Here is a 23,430-nt window from a genome sequence, read left to right as displayed (position 1 = left end):
ACTTATTTTGTTTATTGTGTGTGTGTGTGTGTGCGCATTACTGTGTGTTGTGTTTCTCTCTTTCTCCCGGCACCTAATAATGCCAAAGACTTCTCCCCCACTTCAGAGAAAGGGGAATGTAAGTATCCCCTTCATCCATATATAGTACTCTGCGAGACCCGAGCCCAGCTTGAATTTGTTAGTTTGGAATCATTTCAGTACCATCGGGTAATTCATAAATTCACTTCACTGTTGGGTAACATGGAGCTGGCAGGTGGACTGCCTCCGTCCTATATGGTACCCTATTCCCTTAATAGTGGGCTCTGGTCAAAAGTAGTGCACTATTTAGGAAATAGGGTGCCCGTTGGGACGTTACCACTGCCTTTTGACAGGGGGTTTTAATCAGAGCTCCTCTGCATGGGAGAGAGGCAGAGTGTCTTACCTCATAAGAGACCTGCTCAAGGTGATTGGGAGAAACCATCAGTCATGTTATTGTTAAACAGCCCAGGTCTAGGGCAATGGGTCTGGTGCTAATGGCTGTTGAGGTGCTAGCCAAAACTCTGCTAAGAAGGGACAGATTCGGATTCATGCTGTGTTTCAACTCTCCTGCATACACTTGTAGGAAGCTAGCTGATGTATTGCTTGGTCCAAGTATTTTCTTAGTGAAGTAGTTTGACAAGTATTACTATTTGAAAATAAACCCTTCTACCTAACAGGCGGCCATCTTGAGTTAAAGATAAAATGATGAGTAGGCCTAATTATTTAATGGAACAAGACCCGATCTGTAGCATCAACAGTCTGACAGACCGAGAAAACCGGCTAACAAATTGAAATGCAAAAAGAAGTGGCAATCAGCCAATTCCACACATGCCAAGATGAGGACACTATGTCAACAAAACAACAACTCTAAATAAGCAACTCGATAACAAGTGTGATGCTAGACTACACAAAGACAATGGAGCAAATCTGCTAGGCCCCGCTGCTTATTTACGCAATGCACGGTTAGACTAAACGAAGTGAGCATGCTCATTAAAGGAGAGGGAGCGCTTCTTAATTACAGGCCCATTAGCGCTAATGGCTCTCTTCTCATCAGATGAATGCAGACACATCTTCATGAGGAGGAGCGTTTTGCTAGCTAGCTAAGACAAGGCTAACTGAGTGAGTTGGGTTGAATAGAATGTACACATGCGATTGTGTGGGGGGAGGTTTGGGGAGAGGAGGGGATGGGAGAGGGAAGGGGTGTGGGCGTATGACGTTGGGTGAGATGGGAGTAGATTTAAAGGGTTGGTTTGGTGGGTGGGTGTGAGGTAGTTGAGTAGGGTAGAGGGTTTCGATGAATAGCTGTGAGGAGGGTAGAAGGGGTGTGGTGGGGTTGGAGATTTTGGGATGGGTTGGGTACTAGGGGTGAGGGTAGAAGAGAAGGGGGGGGTTGACAAGCTGGCTGGCCTCATTAAGCCCTGCTTTAATGAACCCAGTAGCTGAGGGAAAAAGTAGAACAATGAAGGCTTGTTAGGGGGAGGCCTGTGTCAATGTCTGCCCCAGGTTGGCATGTTCCCTGGGACAGAGAAGAGGATGTCTGAATGCTCTTGTCCCTAAAGCTCTGTGCCACCCATTTACTATGACAGACATCTGGGGGACCACCTTGGATAATGAGCAGCCATTAGCTCAGGTTAAAGTTAATGACCAGTAATGGCACACCAGCCCTGCTTGGCGCGGAGTTTGAGCCCGTCTGAAATGAAATACCAGTCACTCAGGCTCAATACATAATAAACAGAGGGAACAGGCTGGAATTGAACAAGGTGTGTGTGCTTGTGTGTGCTTGTTCAGAGGTGGCACAGGTGGATGGGTATCATGTGAGAAGGAGATGGTTTTCCTTCTGAGCAGATTACTAGCAGAAAAGAAACCTGGGGGGGGTTTTGGATTTGTTCCCATTGTACTTAAGTTTACAGAGTAATCTCATTTCCAGTTTTGCCATTAGCTAAAACGGCACGGACCCCTATAAATGGGAACCTGAGCACTCTCCTAAACCCGACGACTTAATTATTTACAACTTCATGGTTGTCTGAGATGTGTTATTCTACTAGATTTTGGGAAGTAGACGCTTTAAATAACGTACATTAACCTACAAAAGCTGAATTTGTATCCTTCATTTGGCAGTAAAAGTCGCCTCCCGTTGAAGAGGAGTAATGCTCTTATCTAGAGTTGTGTCAGTGACGTAGCGTAAGGAGGCACGTAAAAAAAATACTTCGTAGTATTACTGAGGCAATGCGCCATTGTACAAAAATACTTAAGACACTCACGAGAGAACTAACCACGAGGCTTCCAAGACTGGACAAGACCGAGTGAGTGAGACAGAGGGAGAGAAAAAAAGAGTTGTGCGAGAGGAGACGGTGAGCGAGAGAACGGGCAGATGGGGAAGAGAAAGATGGAAGGGAGAGCGACTGGGATAGAAAGAGACAGAGTGAGTGTTTTGTTATGTCTCCGAGAGCTCTAGTGTTTCCTGGAATGCCTGGCAGCAGAGTCAGAAGTCAGAGCCACAGGGAGGAGGAGAGAAGAAGAGAAGGAATGGCCTTCTGTCCTGACAGACAAGCATTGCTGAGTTGACATAATTTAGCAAACTGTCAATGGTCAAGATGTTTCACTGACAAAAATGGCTATGCTACTGCGTGTGGATGTTGCTCTCTGGATGGGGCCCATTGACAGACAGGACTAGGAGAAGAGAGATATACCTATGCTTTATGGAGATCAATGGCTTCTGGCCCCCACTATCACCCTTGGGGGGGGCCACACAGAGTTGCAACCCGTCCCGGACGGACCTCCTGACCCCCTGCGACACTAATAATAACAGCCAGCAGAAATATGCACAGAAACGAGATCTCCTATAGCGTAGCCTAGCCTCCAGGATAGGAGAACACTGAGGCACGAGAAGGGTTGTCTCCTCTCTCCACTCAGACAGGAATGTAATGGTCTTGAGGGCTGAAACTCACAACTATCGATTACTATTATGTCACACGGTCTTTTACACTGAGCTAGCTGCAGGCTCAGAGTCTTAAGGTGAGCTATGTTTACACTAGAGGCAAACACGCATATAGACATTCATATTTATTACACACAGACAGACCTAGACATTGCGTCGTAAGCAAGGCATCTCTAGAACATCGAGAGGGTTGGAATAGGAGACTCCTGGTTTCTGTCTAAGAAGGTGGTGTTGTTGATATGGCTCTTCAAAATCAAGGGGAAGGTTTAGAACCTTGTGGTGGTGGGAAGTAGACTCGAGCAGGGTACAGCTTAGTTACATCCATCGCATCACAGTTAAGACCGTGGTTTTGGCAGTGCAATGAGAACCTCAACAGACAGGAGTTTATGGAAGAGCAGAGCTTGACTGATAAATTAGCCCTTGTCTCTGGTCACGGTTTCCACTCCCATTCATCAATCTGTACTGCTACTGAACACCTCTTAGTGTCACACCTGGCCTTTAGCCCCAATGCAGTGACCCACCCCACCCCCTCGTACAGATGTGCTCAGGCCTGTTGAGTGATGCTTGGATGCAAAGAGCAACAGACCTCGTCCTTTATCTCTTCCTCTTATTTCGTCCGAAACAAAAACAGCACCGGCAGCCGTCACAATGAGCTCCATTATAATCAGTTATCCTGACAGTGATTTAAAAAAAAAAGTATTTGTTCACTAAACAAACCAAAATGTTTTTACAAGGGAGTCTCGGAGCAGCCTAAATGCTGGACCTCTCCACCTTTCCTGTCCACTCAGAGTAATAGCCCTCGGTGAGGTCATTGTGCTCGAGCTAGAATCTTAATCCTCTCTCTCTCTCTCGCTGGTAATCTCTCCTCTATCTTTCTCCTATCTCTCCCCAGGAATGCAAACGGCCCATTATTGTGAAAGATCTCTTGTCACACAATACCCTTGAATATCCTTGCGCGACGCTTCAGAAAGCGCATTCCGCAGCCAGATTTACAGATTTGCGCATGGCTAAACGATCGGATTGATGAAAATGTATGCTCTGAGGTAAAACGTGTAATTTTGAAGCAGTGGTCATGGTACAAATTTTCTGCGGGGCAACACGGCCCCCTGGGTAGACAGAGACAGAACAAAAGGAGATACACAAACATCTATCAGTGTCTGATTCAGCCCGTCATGATCTGAGCAGGCCTCACAAGCTTCTCCTGGTGTGTAAGCGGTTTCGTCATGGCTTCGTTGCTGCTCGTGCTGCTTGTACGTTTCCATGTAAAGGCATGACAGGAAGTCATTTCTCCCACTGTGATACGGACCAGGCACATAAATCACTCCGATGTTTTCATTCATTTTTTTCTCTTGAAAGTATAGCCTCGTTTTTTTCCCTCTGGCAATCAAAGGGTCTCTCAATCTCTGCAAAACATACATTTTTTTTTTAGGGGAAACTTGTCAAATGTTTATGATACTTGTTTTTTTTTCTTTATGAGAAAGACATTTGTATGTTCCAGAACATGTGTTCCAGTTGCCGTGATAGATACAGTGTTTGTCTGGGTCCATCCGCCACTGCTCTGTGTCATAATAATTATGTGGATCAACTCAGAACATTTTCAAATTATATTTCAGTGACTCTCAATGTGAAAAAAACTGTTTGCATGTTCTTCACAAAGAGGGCAACAGATGCTACTGAGCCAGACGTCTGTGTGTCAGGGGAGAAGCTCCAGGTGGTATCTGATTTTAAGTACCTTGACATCATACTTGATTCCAACCTCTCTTTTAAAAAGCATGTGAAAAAGGTCATTCAAATAACCAAATTCAACCTAGCTCATTTCCGATTTATACAAAATTGTTTGACTACAGAGGTAGCAAAACTGTACTTAAAATCTATGATACTCCCCCACTTAACATACTGCTTGACTAGTTGGGCCCAAGCTTGCTGTACAACATTAAAACCTATTCAGTCTGTCTACAAACAGGCTCTCAAAGTGCTTGATAGGAAGCCCAATAGCCATCATCACTGTTACATCCTCAGAAAGCAGGAGCTCCTGAGTTGGGAAAATCTTGTGCAATACACCAACGCATGTCTTGTATTCAAGATCCTAAATGGCCTGGTTCCCCCTCCACTCAGTATTTTTGTTAAACAGAAAACTCAAACATATGGCAGCAGATCCACAAGGTCTACCATGAGAGGTGACTGTATAGTTCCCTTAAGGAAAAGCACCTTAGTAAATCCGCTTTCTCTGTGAGAGCTTCCCATGTCTGGAATACACTGCCATCAGACACACATAACTGCACCACATATCACACTTTCACAAAATGCTTGAAGACATGGCTAAAGGTCAATCAGATTTGTGAACATGGTCCCTAGCTGTGTGTTGCCGCTTTTCATGTCATCTGTAGCTTGTGAGGTGTGGAAACACTTTGTTGCTTTTATGAATTTTGTCTTGCTGCTTTTTGTTCTATGTTGCCATGTCTGTATGAGGCGTCTTGCTTGTCCTATGTTGCTCTGTCTGTATGCTACGTCTTGCTTGTCCTATGTTGCTCTGTCTGTATGCTACGTCTTGCTTGTCCTATGTTGCTCTGTCTGTATGCTATGTCTTGCTTGTCCTATGTTGCTATTGTCTATATTGTAATTGTTTTTAATAACCTGCCCAGGGACTGCCGTTGACAACTAGCCGGCTGGCTAAATCCGGCACTTTTACTGAAACGTTGATTAATGTGCACTGTCCCTGTAAAACTAAAATCAACTCAAACTCTAAACTCGAGGTATATGATATCTTGTATCTTGTTGTGTTACCTGCGTAACACAGCTCCGTGAGCATAAACAATGTGCATTCTTTATTTTACTGGACTGATTGTGTCTGGATTTGATGGTCAGTCTCAGTTTAGGGAGAGCATCAGAGGGTCCATTTCTCACAGTGGGACCGTCCCTCGGCTAAGACTGACCAAAAAGGGGCGACCGTGCTGATGCGGAAACTCACGGCATTATTTTTGGCACAAATCCATGTTGGGGGGGTTTGTTTTTTTTAAACATTTTTTTTTAAAGACATGACTCTAATAATAATAACAACACAACCTTATCGCGACATTTTGCTACTCATTCATTGAAGCTGCGGTGCTGATTGCAGCGCAAGTGGAGAAGTGCATTTTATGGCATATAAAAGTGTTGACAGTGCAGAGTATGAACTTTTAAACATGAACTCACTCATAAAAACAAAAGCTCTTTTCTGTATTCGTTGACAGTCTCTCTCTAGTCATGGTTTTAGATGTTTTGAAATCACAGTATAAACTTACTTTGTTGTACGCTCGAGGAAGCTGTAGACAGGCACATGGTCTGAGCAAAACTATTTGCTAGCGGTAGGCCTATAGGTGCACTTGATTTGCTCTCCGGGAACGCTGAGTAGGTGGAGTTTGTATCTTCAGACACATGAAATGGTTCAAAATGGGAACACTTCGCCTACCCGGAACGCAGGGCAGATGAAACAAGTCCACCTACTGTCAACAGCGCGAGACAGAAACATTTAGGAATTAATGGCTTTATCGCAGTTTTTTTTTATAGAAATGTTTGGCGATCGACTAGGAATGTCTTTGAAATTGATCGCAATCAACGGTTTGGTGAGGACAAGGTTACTGTTACTTATGCTTCACGATGTTATCATGTTCCGTACATGAATTGGGACCTCTAGTGACACAGGTGTATTTTGGTACAGCATGTGCCCCCAACCTGGAGACGGAGAGCAATACCAGAGTAGCAGATCCAGACCTTTTGAATGTACTGGCATCAGTAGTGCTTTGCTTTGAGTAAAACACATCATGTAGGTGTCAACACCCCAGCCTTGCTACACCCTGCTACTCTCTCTGGTCAGTGAATGTCAGATTAATGATCTGTGGAGGAGTGGTTCAGGGCCCATGGAGGGGGGGGGTCATTTATACTAAAAGATGGCAGGTGTCAAGATGGTAGGTTGTCTCCTGACGGCACGTGTCCCAAATGGCACCCTGTTCCCCTACGTGGTTCGCTACTCTTGAAGAAGTGCGCTGTATCCGGAATAGGGTGCCATTTGGGACGCAGGCAGGGTGGAGGAAGAGGAAGCCTTTCTCCTGAACAGGTGGGGTGAGCGAGTCATTCGTCAAAGTCCCCGGTCGTGAGTGAGTGTTTCAACTGAGTGAGCTTCCTGTCCACTAAACAGGATTCATTCAGTACCCACCCCCTTCTGTCAAACTGCTGTAGAGCGGCTTCATAGCCACGTCAGAAGATGGCAACATTTAGTGTACTGTATGTCCTAGTGGAATTACACAAGACAAAGGCTGTTGATATCCCGTGTCAAGGTTGACGTTTATTGTCATTAATCTTGCCCTGGAGACAGAACCGTGCGATTTCCGCTAGATAAGCCAACTGCAAAGTCAAAATTGGCTATTTTATTTTATATTTTTGGTCTTCGTTCAAGGTTAGCAGTGTGGTTAGGGTTAGGTTTCAAATCAGATGTTATGACTTTGAGGCTGTGCTAGCTAGTGACCAGTCGACAGAGCTGCCTCCAAAAAGATTCATGACAAAAAAAACCTGCGTCAAGAGCGGAGGCAGATATTTATTGAGATTAGTTGGTGTTCTGGATATTTGGACTAGAGTCTTGATGTATTATTTCATAGGTTACATGCTGACAGCTAAAACCACTCCGTCTTGACTAAATACAAGGGAAAAAGCCAAGCGAGCTTATTTATTGCTTTGTTCTACTGCTGGGTTGAGTGTTGTTTTTTTTTTTTCCTCTTGGCCAGTCGTTTGGTTTCCTTCTTTGATTGACAACAGTGGCAGGCGTTTGTCAGGGACCAAATAGTCTGGGGGCAGATAAACAAACGGTTTCTAACTGAGAGGGCCCCTCGGATTGAGACTGTGTTCAGCCAAGAGAAATGTAACCTACGGTACAGACCTTCAGGCTTTAGAGTGCAGAATGTCGACCCTTTCGTGGAAGAGAAATATGTATATTTTTCTAAAAATGAACAAAGAAAGGTTAGTTATTTTCAACTTCCTACTGGCTTCAAATGGAGTCTGCCTTTGCCACAGATTCACACACCCTTGTACCATAGCGATCCAGCCAGACAAAGATATAGAGTTGCAATGTGGTCCTTCTTGTCTAGGGCAAGCCAGTCTAATAATATTCTGGTTTTACTTTGCACTGTCCCAGGGATGCCACCCTCATCAGGCATGTTGCTTAGGGATACAGCCAGCCCGAACCAAACCTGGTTTCAAATAGTATTTGAAATCTTTCAAAGAGTTTTTAACTGTGCTTGATTGAGCTTGCCAGGGTTAGTGGAACCACTGGACTAGCCCCCAAAAGTGCAATCCCCACCCCATCTGGCACGCCAGGCAGACTCCGAGCAAACACTCAAAGAACTTCAACAATTCCCAATACTATTTGAACCCTGGACCTTTTAACCCCCCTCTTTTGTGGTCAGTATGTTATGAGTGGGAGAGCTGCCTGTATCTCACTGCACAGCATGTTAGCTAGAATTTTTTTTTTTTCTCTCTCTCTCTCTCCAAGTTAGGTTACGGGAAAGGGAGCTTTTATTTCTTCCATATTTGGTCATATGGAGTACAGCCAGTGAGCAGTAGCCTTCTGATGGAGTACAAAAAAAAACATCCCTATTTTGTGTGGGATTTGTTCTCCTTGGGCCGCGCTGCTCTGATACGGGCTGATTGTGGATCTGACGTTGAAAGTGCACCATTAAGGCACGAGCCTTTTAAAACACAACGAGGACAGGAGAAAAGGCCTCGTCTCATGTACTGCCGTTGGTCGTCATTCTGAAACTCGCTGAATCTTTTACAATGTCATTAAAGGGTTCACTGTATAAACGAATCCTAATGCGAATGACTCTCTTAAAAAAGCAACGCTGATAGCAGGATTATGTTTTACCGACGTCCTCTTTTGTCCTCTCGTCTCAGCTGTTGGCAGCGATCTCATTTGTACTGAGTATTGGACTAGGGTTGATGGTTTAACCCATGGTGATGTGAATTAACTATGGCATGGTGGGTGTATTTGACTTTGCCGACGAGCACGACGAGTCTCTGCCATGGTGCTTTAAAGACAGACATGTAGCGAAGGTTGAAGCTGATCAACTGAGGAAAGCTGATGTACAGGTGATTGTGTGTGTCAGGCCCGAAAAGGAAGGCCCATCTGGGGGAGAGAGGTCATAACACGTTTAACAGGTTTAATAAGCATTACTGGGGGAGTGGAGAGGAGTGGAGAGGAGAGGAGGAACAGAACTGTGTTTGGGACCAAACCAGAAGAGTAAAAATAGATTATTCCAATGACTAATGTTCTATTTAAAACACCAATTGAACATGCCACGCCAAAAAACCCAAGTTTAATCACACTGGCACTGGGAAATGTATCGAAATGTTCCAGGATGGGGCTAAATTTGTAATCTCTTATCAGAATTACGTAAGGCATTCGGGTGCCTTTTTTTCCTTCCCAAAAAAGGGTTATGTGAGTAATTTGATCAACATGTTACATCACACACTAGGTTTAGTAGCTGCGATGTCAAGCATATCAGTGAAAGAACCTTGTCTAGCACAACACTGATTTGGACAGTAACATCCAAGTGATCCGTTTTTGCCTGTGATGATTACAGTGTGTCGGTGACGGATTCTCAGCTGTGAGCTGTTACAGGTGACCTTAGGCTGTAGCTAGCAGTCAGTCTGAATATTCGTCTGGGAAAGGAGATGTGTCAGGGATCGTGAACCATTGTCTGGGAATGCATGCCGGAGTCTCCTTTTTCATCCCCAAGTGGAAACTCAGAGGCTTGGACCTTTTTTCAGCCCCAATATTTTCCCCTCAATCCTCAATCTCACAGCCAAAGTCAACACAATAGCAATCTGTGGTGATTTGGGAGGGATTGTGTGTGATCATCAGACTTAAGTCACTAATGATGGTGCGTCTTAAGAATTCAAGTTTAGTCGATCCTTATACTGTCCTTTCCAATGGGCTCTCAGCTCTCCAATATTCTATGAATAGTGCTTTAATTTGCCGAATTCTTCCGTATTAGCGCTAACCCGAAACTTCTCGCGGAATGAATTTGTTTTGGAGCGGATAGAGCCCGAACATATGAAGCAGATGGTTTTGAGATCGAGCTGAGCTCAGATGCTTTTGGCCACCTCATATCCTGCCCAAGGAAAGATGTGTCCCCGCTGAAGTCTTCTCCTCTGACACCACAGGATCTGTCCTCGGGTCAACTGAGTTGTCTGACAACCCCTTGGCATCAGTATGTAGGGGGGGGGAAGTATGTGCAGTCTCTCTCTCACACACACGCTCCTCCTCCTCACATTCTCCCAGTGTTGACAATGAGCACGTAGTCAGCAGCTGGTCGGATCATGCCTTTGCGGTCCAACAGCAGTGTCTGTACCATGACAGACGAAGAGCCTGGTGAGGAGGGGAGAGCGAGGCAAAGAGAAAGAGAGTCAGAAATGATGGCCTCCCCCCCATGCCTAAAACTCCAGTGAATTGATGTGGCCACATCCTGGCGTGTTTCACTGCCTGGGCTGGGCCAGAGGCAGTAAATGTGTTAATGGAGGCGAGGCACGGGGCCGGCGTGTGAGAGGAGAGGCAGATCACGCTGAACGGGACCAAGGGAGGACAACCTCTTCCAAACACATCATTACAGGTGGCGATGGACAGGACACATGCACGTTGGCTGGGCGCACAGAGACACACACAGACCAAGACAGACACACACTCCCAGATGTTCTCAGAAATGGAACATTCCTCTGCCCTCTGTATTGCTATCCACATTTGGATACATACCCATACCCCTACAGGTATCATCTTGGCGTTTGCCCATCTCAAACGGCCCCCCCTGAGCACCTGCATAGCGTTAGTCAGTCAGTCAGTCAGTCAGTCTGCCTACAGAAGACCATGGTATCTACTACAGCTAAACCTCTGTTCTGTTCCTCTCCTCTGTGTATGAGTAGACAGAGCGCAGGCTGTGTGACTGTGAGATAGTCCTGATGGCTCCTGTGTAAACACTGCTGGGTGGGAATGGGGAATCCTGGCCTGTCATCTGACTGACAAGGAGTGACTGCTACACTGTGCAGGGCTTAGTTTCAGCTCCAGTGGGGACGCTGCTCAGTCTCATTACTGTACAGGCCATTAGCTGGTCTGCTGCGCTGTAATACAGACACCGTCAACACACACACAGTGCACACAGACCTGAACTAAAACCTGAGTCCACCATAAAACATCACACCAGCAGGTCTGAGATCAGTGTAATAGGATTTTGGCTCACTGCCTAAATGACACTGCACCGGGATCAGGAGGCGACACACCTGCAGCGTTGACAGACAGACAGAGAGCCCTGACTTAGAGTCAGCCAGTCGGACAGAGTTGAGGAGCTCAGTTGGGGTGACCTGACCCAGGTGAATGTCATAGTCTAGACAGATTTCACTGTCTTGGCTCTCGCACCACACTCATTGACAGAACTGGGTCTCGAAACAGAAAGAGCCTTTTGATCATTAGGTTTCATTGGAACACTTTAAGTGAATAGCAGCCGGGGGGGAATGGAATGAAGAATGGAGTTTTAGTAGTTTTCTCCTTTTCCACACAGATTTGAGACCCTCCTCCTCCTGAACGTGGAACAGGCCGAGGCTGGAGTGACTGACACACTGACTGACTGGTGCTCAGATTCTCTCTCTCTCTCCAGGTGAGAGTACGCCTCCCATTTCCTCCCTTGGGCAGCTTCTCACTCACCCTTTCCCCCTCCCTCCCCATCCCTGTCTGTCAGTGTCAGAGCCAGACATGATTCATGTCTCCAACCGGAGGACGGGGAATTGGGGATACTGTTGTTGCGGCCGGAATCTGTTGCGCAGATAATCACGCCATTGTCAGGAATTGAATGGTATGGTTAGATTATATTACAATATGATGATCAGGAGGATGATGATGAAGAGGAGGAGGATGGTGAACTCAAGATTGTGATGATCAAGATACAACACTCCTTCCATGGCCTCCAACGGCTCTTAAATGCAAGTAAAACAAAATGCATGCTCTTCAACCGATTGCTGCCCGCCTGTCCAACATCACTACTCTGGACGGCTCTGACTTAGAATATGTGGAAAACTACAAATACCTAGGTGTCTGGTTAGGCTGTAAACTCTCCTTCCAGACTCACATTAAGCATCTCCAATCCAAAATTAAATCTATAATCAGCTTCCTATTTTGCAACAAAGCCTCCTTCACTCATGCTGCCAAACATACCCTCGTTCAACTGACTATCCTTGACTTCGGCGGTGTCATTTACAAAATAGCCTCCAACACTACTCAGCAAATTGGATGCAGTCTATCACAGTGCCATCTGTTTTGTCACCAAAGCCCTATATACTACCCATCACTGCAACCTATATGCTCTCGTTGGCTGACCCTCGCTTCATATTCGTTGCCCAACCCACTGGTTCCAGGTCATGTATAAGTCTTTGCTAGGCAAAGCCCAGCCTTATCTCAGCTCACTGGTCACCATAGCAGCACCCACCTGTAGCACGTGTTCCAGTAGGTATATTTCACTGGTCACCCCCAAAGCCAACTCCTCCTTTGGCTGCCTTTCCTTCCAGTTCTCTGCTGCCAATGACTGTCATATCTCCCTCACTAACTTTAAGCATCAGCTGTTAGAGCAGCTCACAGATCATTGCACCTGTACATAGCCCATCTGTTAATAGCCTACCCAACTACATCCTCCCCATTTTGTTATTTTTGCTCCTTTGCACCCCAGTATCGCTACTTGCACATTCATCTGCTGCACGTCTATTACTCCAGTGTTTAATTGCTAAATTGAAATGATTTCGACACTGGCCTATTTATTGCCTTGTCTTACTACATTTGCACACACTGTTTATATAATTTTCTATTGTGTTATTGCCTGTACGTTTGTTTATTCCATGTGTTTATTCCACACAAACAACTCTGTGTTGTTTGTGTCGCTTTGCTTTATCTCCACCAGGTCGCGATTATAATTGAAAACTTGCCTACCTGGTTAAATAAAGGTGAAATAATTGTTTGGTTTTTTTTAAATAAAAAAGATGATGAGGATGATCATAGTGATAACGATCCTGATGAAGACGTTTATTGTACATGGCCATACCAAGTCTCTCACAGTAGCCTATGGATAGACTGACAGTGAGTAAGAGTGACAGCAGCCTACCTCTCCACCCCACCTGAGAGGCCCAGACAGGGGCCAGAGCAAAGAGCACATAGCTCACATTCCACCAGCACCTCCTAATGAGTAGGCCCCAGCGAGAGAGAGGAGGTGAAGGATGCCTTGGCCTCACTCTCCCTTTCCCTCTCTGCTCCTGCCACACAATCCCTGGGTCTTGTGCCAGCCCACCACTGACATGGCAGATACCTGGGATACCTCTATTTCTCCCAGCTCCCTCCCTCCAACCACACCTGGCCCACCCTCACACCTGGGTCACCATAGCAATGTGCACACAGCTTGCGCTTACCTGCAGGTACAGGCAGAGCCAGGGAGCTGGGAGGGTGGGAGCTGGCCCACAATCCCCTCCTCTTCTTCTCTTAAAGGGAAAAGAACAGAGCATTCCTTGTGATGCCAAAAGTAGAAACCTTAGGCAGAGTCCCCATAGCATAACCATGTTTGCTTTCATGTCCCCACTAACAGTGAACTGTGCATGTTGGTGCATATCTAAGGTGCATATCTAAGTGCATATCTAAGGATATATTAGAATATATTCTAAGTAGGCCAAGTTTGTGTTGGCATCAATGTTTTTCTCTTTTCTTTCTTTCTGTCTTTTCTTTCTTCCGTTCTGCCTCTTTTTCTCGGGAGTTAATTTTAGTCCCACGCTCGAGTCGTCCAGAGCGGCTGCAGTCAAAAAGTTGGTGGGTGGCAGTCCAAATATTGTGTCATTTAATCAGTTTTGGACTCGGGCAATCTTTGGATAACATGGACTAAAAGCTTCTGTTGTATCTCAGGAAAACATCCTCCCATTCTATTTTCTTTCTGTTTATCCAATGAAGAAGTGTCAGGGGTGTAAGTTATCTGCTGACAGGCCTGCCAATGTTAACTTTACATTTGACAGCTTTTTTTGTTGTTGTTGTTTTGTTCATCAACTTAGTGCTTCGTCCTCTAGAAGAATATTTTGGAGTTGTTTTTAAAACGACGCTTCTTTCAAGATCCTGTGCTAACATTCGGAGGTTAAAATGCTGCATTCCGCAAATAGTTTCCGAGGCACAGTCTTGAGATGAATGTGTTTGTGCTAACGTGGTGAGGGCAAAGTTATTCGGTTGTGTGTCACAGTGATGACTCGTGGAAAAAGAGGCCTCCTATGCTGTTCTACTCGCAGAGCAATACAGCACGTCGACATTTCACTGCATATCAACATTGCAATGCCTCCTAAGCATGAAATGGTGCCACATTCTCTTCCAGCTCTCTCCTTGTGAGTAGGGAACACATCGTTTTGGATGTTGTTAACACAGACCTCTCCTGAAATGATAGGGGGACACGAAGCTTGCGCTATCTGGATAACATCAACATGGCTGTTAATATAATGTTCCTTAAGCGCTGGGTAGTTCCAGACAGAGAGTTGCGGCAGAGCATTAATTTGACTAGTAAATGTTTCATTATTGCCATTGTAGCTCTCAGGAGCTGGCAGACAGAGAGTGGGGAGAGGAAAAAGTCATTGGTTTACAGTAGAGAGAGCGAGAGAGAGAGTTTACAGTGGTGAGAGAGTGCTGAGAGAGACTTTAATTTACAGTGGGCGGAGAGGAGAGAGAGGTAGTGTGTGGGAGAGAGAGACAATAGTTTACAGTGAACAGGGAGAGGCAGTTCTAATATGAAACCCTCAGAGAGAAAGTCAGAAACATGTCATTCCTGGAAGCTCTCTCTCTCTCTCCATTCTTCTGCTCCATGTATGTTAGCTTTGACAGAATATGGGTGGTCCTCTCAAGCAATCAGTGCAACACTGACATGTCTCCATTCTATTGAGGGTTGTACTCTGGAATGCAAAAAACATATCTCTGCACTCACAGGCAAACTCAAAATCCAGTTGAATCTAATATCAAATTATGATCTATGCATAAATCATTATTCTTAAATATCCCCGAAATCATACTCGTACTAATAGCGTGCTCTCAGTCCCAGTGCTGCTTTTAGGAAGTATGTGATTAAACTAACGCTGTTTTAGGCTTTAGGGTTTTCGTTATTGCTCTCATTTTGTCTAATTACAGTTGTACGAATTGCCGAAATCCAAGTGCCAATTTTCTTCCTCCTGCAAATGGCGTAAGTGTATCTAAACATAGAGAGCAAATTATTGCGGTGTTGGAAATAATCTGGCCCGAGTCACACGCGCGTCGTAGTTTGACTATGATATAGTTAAATCTAGTTAAAATGAGAAGGAGGTGGGGTTTGAGAGAGGGAGAGAGAGAGGAAGGGAATGAGAGAGGGACTAGCCCTGGGAGTGATGGGTTTTGTTTAAATCATACCTCCCCTGTCCTTGTGTTTCCTGTCCTCGTGTGCGTGTTGGAGACCCTTTTCAGGTCCTCTCTCTGTGTGAGGCTACAGAGGGGCACAGAGCAGGAGGCTACAGCAGGATCCACAGCACAACTCAGGAAGCCACCCTGCCTCTCGAAAACTGATCCCAGATCTGATCCTAGCCAACCACTGACAACTCTGTAAACAAAACAGGAAAAGTAATAGAGGTTTGGGAAGGAGAGAGAGAGAGAGAGAGACGTAGAGTTACAAGAAAGGAAAGGAAGGGAGGGAGAGTGGGAGGGAGGGGAGGAGTAGAAGGGCGAAAGGAAGAGGCGTTTGCCTTTTCTGTTGACTGCTGAAGCCGGTGAAAGATTGTGCAGCAGCAGGAACTCTTTGTGTTGTAGCCGTGCTGGGATAAAGCAGTGGGAGACAGGCTGGAATGGTGTAAGAGGGAAGAATATACAGTATATTTCAAGGTCTAATCAACTGCTAAGGTATAGTACTGTAGCCTTTCACTCAATGTACTTTACTATTAGCTGTAGTAGCAGGCTAGATTGGGGTTGTGTATGGTTGTGTTATTGTAAGAGAAGAGCGTAGGTTGACGATGACCGGCTAAGGATCTTCTGGGTGGTCCCGCTCCTCTCCTCGGTCACGTACCCAGGGTATTTTTAGTGAGGAGCGTTAACATCCTGTGCCAACTTCTCTTCCTCCTCACACAATTTCTCCTCCTCTGTCATTCCTTCACTTTCTCCCTTTGTTTTTGTTTTATAGGAAAATGTGACTGTGTGTCTGGCTTGGCAAGATATCAATGTACCGTAAATGTACTGCAAGTATTGGTAGTGAATGTCGTAGTAGGCACACAAACATGCATCCCTGTATCGAGGTCTAGAGCAGAGAGACCTCAGGGTCATTTTTAACTACCAATCAAGCAGAAGAAAACTGAAGGAAACAGGGAAGAACTACCTACCATTTAAGAAACGCCTATTTTAGTTTTTCTATTGCAGAACCTTTTTAAAATGTTTTTTTGTTCCATGTCCTAATGAATATGACCCAGCAGGATACAGAGGTACCGGATGGTGATAAACCCGTATGTCCTTCCAGTATATAAACTAAAACGTCGTTAATGATGATGTCATCCTGCAGGGCGTAACCATGGACGATGACTTTGAGCGGCGCAGAGAGCTCAGGAGGCAGAAGAGGGAGGAGATGCGCCTGGAGGCTGAACGGTAAGGCTGGCCTCCTCTTCCGCCTCTTCTTCCTGTCGCCGCTTATTGCTCTTACTCATCTTCATCCTGCATCTCTTCTCCAACCTCTACTCCTGCTCTTCTTCCATCTCCTACTCCTCCTACTTCCCTTCTTCCTCCTCATCCTCCTGTGAACCTCAAACCTCTGCCATATCCATCAACAACGACACTTACACATCTGCAATATTATTGTCTTGTCTCATTGGAGTTTATAAACTGGGTGGTTCGAGCCCTGAATGCTGATTTGACTGACAGCCATGGTATATCAGACCGTATACTATGTGTATGACAAAATATGTATTTTTACTGCTCTAATTCCTTTGGTAACCAGTTTATAACAGCAATAAGGCATCTCAGGGGTTTGTGATATATGACCAATATACCGCGGCTAAGGGCTGTGTCCAGGCACACTGCGATGCGTCGTGGGTAAGAACGGCCCTTAGCTGTTGTATATTAGCCATATCCCACACCTCCTCGGGCCTTATTGGTTAACCACTCTGATCATGATCATGACGGTAAATGTGCAGCCAGAGGGAGTTGCAGGTACACGTGTCGTCCAGAGGGGGTGTTGATGGCACAGTGAGTGCTGTGATCATATGACCTCAGTGTTCTTCGGAGCCCAGTTGAAGTCATTTAAAGGGCTTTGAGCTGGGCTCAGGTTGTTACAGGTCCCTGTGATCTCCATGCCAAGTTGGAACCAGAGAGCCAACCCTTAAATAGTTTGGACTCTCCTCAGGGCTTTAAAAACATCACTCAGCAAATATTGGCTTCCTCTCCTCATGCAGGCAATAATCTACCACTGATCTGATGACATGTGTTGTGTTCTCTCTCTCTTTTTCTCTCTCTCTCTCTCTCTCTCTCTCTCTGACTCAATACGTTCTGCTTTGTCTCTCATCGTGTCACTGGTAGAATGTACTGTTGACCTCATATAGAAAGCCTCTGTGCATCCTCAAGTCAAACGAGTTACTGTAATACATGACAAGCCCAGACATTTCAATTGAGCTCATCTCAAATGGATCACCTCATCAACCATGTCTCCTTTTACGGAGCAAGGATACAGGAGACTACCAGCAGCTTAGTTTTCTCAGCCTGTCTGGGTAGCTTCATCCCTTATCCCGATTATACTTACGAACAACATTCATTTAACCTGCCGACACACATGGTAAAACTGGAATATGCATCATGGGCAATAGGATATGCAAATGTGTATCTCTGGAAGTCCAATCCCTTACTGAGAGATATGGCAGTGACATTAACTGAAGAATATGATAAGTGCTCTCTGCAAACAGGAGCTATTGAACAAGCCTGAACAGGTCTGTAAAGCCTTGGATGACACTATGTTACTGCTTTGATTGGCAAGCCACAAAAGTGTCAGTGCTCACTCTTAACATGTGTTGACAATACAACAGAACAGATGAACCGGAATGACATTTACTCTCGCGGGTGGCCAAATAGAACTATCAAAAAGCCACGCCTCCAGTCTTCTTCTTCTGATCTATGACCTGATGGATCATAGCTCGTAAAACCAACTGGTTGGGTAAAACAACTCCACGTGTGTTCTGTCCGCTATTTAACCCAGCATGTAAATACTGTAATGTGGCTGGAAACTGGGAAATACTTCCCAGTCAACTTAATCAGTGAATATAATAATCTTTTACATTTTAATTGTGACGTGTGATTATGTTGTACAACAAATGTAAACTTCTGCAGCAATGTTGCCGTCTATTGTCGTACCTTTGGGCATGTGCCTCATCGCTCCAGCTCTACGCCAGTTGATTGAGCGATAACTCAATGCAGTTGTTATATTTCACAACAGGTCATAAAAGCCGTGTTTTATATATATTTCTATTATCCCACAGTGTTTATATTATATGGAGAACATGGAATTTGGCAGAGAGAACAGACTGTGTGCGAGTAAGAGTAGTAAGCTGTAGGCACGATGGGAGTTTGTTCACGTCTGTTTATTTAGTTAAAGGAGTCATTTCAGTTGGTGGGACCATGCGCGATTTTCAACCCAACTCACGTTATTGATAAAAGATGACATCGATAATATTTTGCAAATATGCTTGCAGCAATCAATATTTCCATTTCTCATTGCAAATGAGAGTAGGCCATCTTTGTAAGTAAGAATTTGTTCTTAAAAAACATGTTGTCTTGTTGGACTAATCGAGTCAACCATCACCAAATATGATGTAAAAAGAAAACACACGCACACACACAGAGAGAGAGACACATAGAGAGAGGAGACAAAGAGGAGTGAGAGCACTCCAGTCTATACAATAGTATCTGCAGTCAAGGCTGCCAAACTCTTTTACATTATAAGTGTTTACTAGTAGAGATCACAAGGAGCTGTTTCCTAGTCGTTAGGCCTTGGAGGTGTGTGTGTGTGTGTGCATGTGCATCACAGGAGGTTGGTGGCACCTTAATTGGTAAGGACAGGCTCGTGGTAATGACTGGAGTAGAATGGTATCCAACACATGGTCTCCAGGTGGTTAATGCCATTCCATTTGCTCCGTTCCAGACATTATTATGAGCCGTCCTCTCCGCAGCCTCCACTGGTATGCATGCATGCTTGGTTTACTGTGGTGCCCGTGTACATGCAATATGGAGGTCTGAAAGTTCTGGAGGGGTTCAGCCAGATTGAACCGTCATCAGGTGGTGAAGGCTTGACGAGCTCCATTCGCCTCCTTTAGCCCGGTGAGCCAAGATTCTTGTCTGCTCTCCCTCTGTGTGTGTGTGTGTGTGTGTGTGTGTGTGTGTGTGTGTGTGGAGAGACCTAGGAGTTCCCCAGCACTTTTGGCTCTGCATTGTGTCAGAACCCAGTCTAGAACAGAACAATCTGTCTTGTTGACAGAGAGGTGAAGCTCCAGTCCTAATCACCAGCAGGCCAGAGACGACCAGGCCAAGGTGGACTCCGCTTCACCGTCTACTGTGTAGTTCTGCTGGGTTTAATACTCTGCACATACTGGAATTAACGTATGAATGTAAAGGCATCCGCACAGCTCCCCTAAAGAATGTGGTTTAGAAAGCAGTGTTTGTGTTTCTAGTCACTGTGGACCCAGGGGTTACCTGACTGGGCTTTTTGTACTGCACTCTGTGACAAATGACATACAGCGATATAGCTGGGATCTCAAGCTGTCTGGTTCACATACTGTCCTCTGCCCTCTGTGACTGACCAGGGCTTTGCTATGACAATGTAACACACACACACACACACACACACACACACACACACACACACACACAGGAAAGTTTTGACTGGTTTTAATTTGTCCCCTTTAAAAACTGATATTCTGTTGGAATGTTCCCAAACCTTGTAACCCTGTCCTGTGTTCTGTCATGTCACACCCCCTTTTTTTTCTGGTGACCGAGCCCAATGCAGTTGACTTGATTTATGTCTAATTTCATATGACATGCAAAACAGTTCTGTGCAGGCCAGTGTTTGTCAGTCTGCTGCCCTTTGAGAAGCGACGCTACCATTTTGCCCCCATCTCCTCCACATCTGTGTGCAGGTCAGGTCTCCAGAGAGGCCAGGAAATAACACCCATCCTCAGTGAATTGACCATTCCAAACAGACCCAAACAACACCCATCCTCTGTGAATGGTCCATTCCAAACAGACCCAAACAACACACATCCTCAGTGAATGGACCGTTCCAAACATGCCCTCCCCAACTGGCAGCCTGCACCATACGCTTGTGTCTGTTAGGGCCTCTGCCCAGCTCTGAAAGATTTGGGTAGACTACAGTAGGAGCAGTGGTCTGGTTCCCTCACCTTTTGGTGCTCCTGTGACCCACCCACTCAATTTCGGGGTTAGTTAATTTTGCCCACAATGTATATAATGCAAAGAAATGTGTCTCGACAGGACCCATATTGTCAAGCTATAACTCAAAAGGAACTTGTGCACCAGTGTGACTCATCACCATGGGAAGCACTGTACTTGCCCTTTACTCAGTTGCTCAGACATAAGCACAGGAGCTACAGAGGTGGTTGACGAGCAGGTTAAAAGGTATGTAGGCCTATGGAGCACTGATAACACCACAAGGGTCCCTAAGAATGTCTGTAGACTTCAGGACAGGGGAAATGACGCTGCGCTCTCTGGGCCTGGCGGAGAAAGTGGAGGACGGGGACGAGCGTGGGAATGGGCCAGACGTTTTGGCAGTAAATCACGCCCCCCTCCCTGTGCACTCTTTCTTTCAATCTCTCTCTCTCTCCATTTTAGTCCAGTAGAAGTGAAGAAGTGGTTTTCCCATGGGCTTTCCGAAGTTGTTTTCACAGACATTGCTGAGATATTTTGTCGTAAAGAAAATATATGGGAATCTTTTTCCCCGAATGTGTTTGGTGACTGGACATTTCGTGTTTACTCAAGTAGTCAGGAAACTGAATGCAACATTAGGCTTAAATCAACTTTATTGTACACACTGTAAAAATGGACCACAGCAACAAATTGGGTTACGAGATATAAAACCAATGCGGAAGTGTTTTACTGTTGAACATTTCACACACTTGCAATAAAACGATTACCTTCATCCTCCAGCGACAGAATTTACTCCACCAGGAAAACATCTTCCCGTGATGGCCGACATAAGTTATGCTTGTCATTGCAAGGGAAGCTGGCTAGCCAAAGTCAGGCTCCTACTTGATAGGAAGATTTATTATCTTGAATATGGGATAAGATCTCTCCCTATTTTCTCTCTCTCTCTCTCTCTCTCTCTGATGGGAGGAGATGCCGTACTGAAGTGCTATGTGGTCTATAAGGAATGAGGATATTGCATTGGCGCCTTCGTTGGTGCAGCAGTCTAGAGCCAAGAGCGCCAAGCGTTTGATTGACAAGAACGCTAACTAAGCTGATAAGAGTTGGTTGGACTGTCCATGAGGCATCGTCAACCCTGAGATACTGTCATACAAACTGCGCTGTGCCACTAAGGACTGGCTGTTGTCTCCGTTTCCCATGACATTTGGGCTGTTTCTGGGACAATACTTTTCTCCAGAGCTTGAGTCCGTCTTGGCTGCTTTTTTTCTTTTTTGAATGTTTTTTTTTTTTTATTCTTTTTTTTTTACAAACTGCACTTCTAGCCAGTCATCTATGTGCAAATGTTAAGCATGAAGAGCAATGTAGACTGTTAGAATAGAGCTTCTAGTCTGATGGAATTGTAAATGCATATCAAATTGCAGAGCGGTGCAGACCTTCGAGCATACACACTCTCTCCCTGGCACTCAAACGCACATGCACTCCCATGTACTGTGAGGGAGAGAAAGAGAGTGTGGGTGTTTCACAATATGCACGCGTACTCATGTGTTCCGAGTACGCAAATAGGAGCACGGAGCTGTCGGAGTATGAGCACAGAGGGCAGTTCACCGATGCGTACTTTGTTCCTACATGTTTTGAAGCATGCGTCAATGCAAGCTTCAACTGAAATATTCCCAAGATCGTTGATGTAAGATGACGAGAGAGAGAGAGAGGTGTGTCACTGTCCCCCCAGGTTTAGTTTGGGCGTGAGCAGAGTCTTGTGTTCAATTATAACAACATTCCACAGTCAGTTTACCCAGCAGGAGAGCCTGCTGTTCGCAAGCTGTTAAGTCTCCCATAAAACCTCTCTGCTTAACATGTTAACTGCACATGCTTCAATAACATGCAGTACGCACTGCCAAACGACCATATGATGTTAGCTTAGCCGATGCCTGACAGTGATGTTGAAGATCACACAGAGGCAGACAGAATGGACCTCTTCTCACAAACAACAGAGGCGGGAAGAGAAGAAGTTGGTTCAGACCTTTAGGGGAGAGGCTTTCCCAATGTTTCATGAACGATTCATGAAATTGACGATTAATGTAAATAGAATGGACTGGTGTAAAGCACATCTGTGGGCCAGAGACTTTCCTGTCAGACTGTCAAACAGCAGGGCATTGAGATCAGTGATCTGGCCTTTGTAAAGTTCTCGGCTGGCTGACATAGTACAGGCAAAACACACAGACTCGTGTGTGTGTGTGTGTGTGTGTGTGTGTGTGTGTGTGTGTGCACACAGACACTATACACACTAGGGCCCTTCACACACTACAGCTCCCGACCACTCCAACCCTCCACTGGGCCTGGGCTGAGGCAGGCGTGGGCCAGCAGCCATGTTACGCTCGGGGTCCTCTCCTCTCATTGCTGGCCAAGCCACATCTCCAGACACTGTTTTCATCATGCTGTCAAAAGTGAAACCTCAGCAGCAGTGGTCTGCGCTCAGTAGCGTAAAGCAGAACAGGGCTGGGTGAGAGTACAGTGAGTCAAGTAGATAAGACACCATGAGTCTTTATATTGTACTGTAAATACCCTGATCCCTGTCTAAGGAAAGAAGAGCTTACTCTCAGCATCACTGGGAGAGAGAAATGACTTGCTCTCTCTCCCCTCTCTCCCTCCATCAGGATGGCCTTCCAGGGTAGTAATGAGGATGAGGAGGAGGCTGCAAGGGAGCGAAGACGCAGGGCACGTCAGGAGAGGATGAGAGGGATGGGAGGCGAGGAGCCCAGTGACAGCGTGGTGATGACCAACAGCCACAGGTAAGACCTGAAGACGTGTGTTAGCTCCCAAACATAATGCCTAGGCTTTAGCTCAGGGGCTAACAGTATTGTGGTGGGCAGGAGATTGTGGTTTGAACCCAGTTTCCCCTTTAATAATGGATGTGTGTGTAACGAGGTTCTTATAGTAAAGTGAAACAAAAACAAGTAATCAAAAAACAATTTAGTGAACTGAAATAAAATAATTAACTAATCTGTTTGAAAAACTATACTGGATAACT

General features: G+C 45.5%; 1 protein-coding gene across 7 annotated transcripts in view; it reads left to right on the top strand.

Moving 5' to 3' along the window:
- The window catches only part of LOC135514789 (non-muscle caldesmon-like), a 55,796-nt gene that overhangs the window by 12,209 nt on the left and 20,157 nt on the right, over nt 1-23,430 (top strand). For 3 of the 7 annotated variants that reach the window (XR_010451729.1, XR_010451730.1, XM_064938397.1), the window contains exons 1-3: nt 15,729-15,899; nt 16,549-16,631; nt 23,057-23,191. Coding sequence is in view for 5 of the 7 variants with exons in the window: in XM_064938397.1 (XP_064794469.1) it covers nt 16,558-16,631; nt 23,057-23,191 (209 nt within the window). In the remaining 2 variants the exon portion in view is untranslated. Of the gene's footprint in view, nt 1-11,535; nt 11,632-15,727; nt 15,900-16,548; nt 16,632-23,056; nt 23,192-23,430 lie in introns of those variants that run through there. The other 4 variants (XM_064938394.1, XM_064938393.1, XM_064938398.1 and 1 more) reach the window with 4 other exon arrangements.

This window comes from Oncorhynchus masou, chromosome 26 (assembly GCF_036934945.1).
Source record: "Oncorhynchus masou masou isolate Uvic2021 chromosome 26, UVic_Omas_1.1, whole genome shotgun sequence".
In the NCBI taxonomy this organism is placed as follows: domain Eukaryota; kingdom Metazoa; phylum Chordata; class Actinopteri; order Salmoniformes; family Salmonidae; genus Oncorhynchus; species Oncorhynchus masou.
Note: the sequence above shows the minus strand (reverse complement) of the source record. Positions and strands in the feature narration are given on the sequence as shown.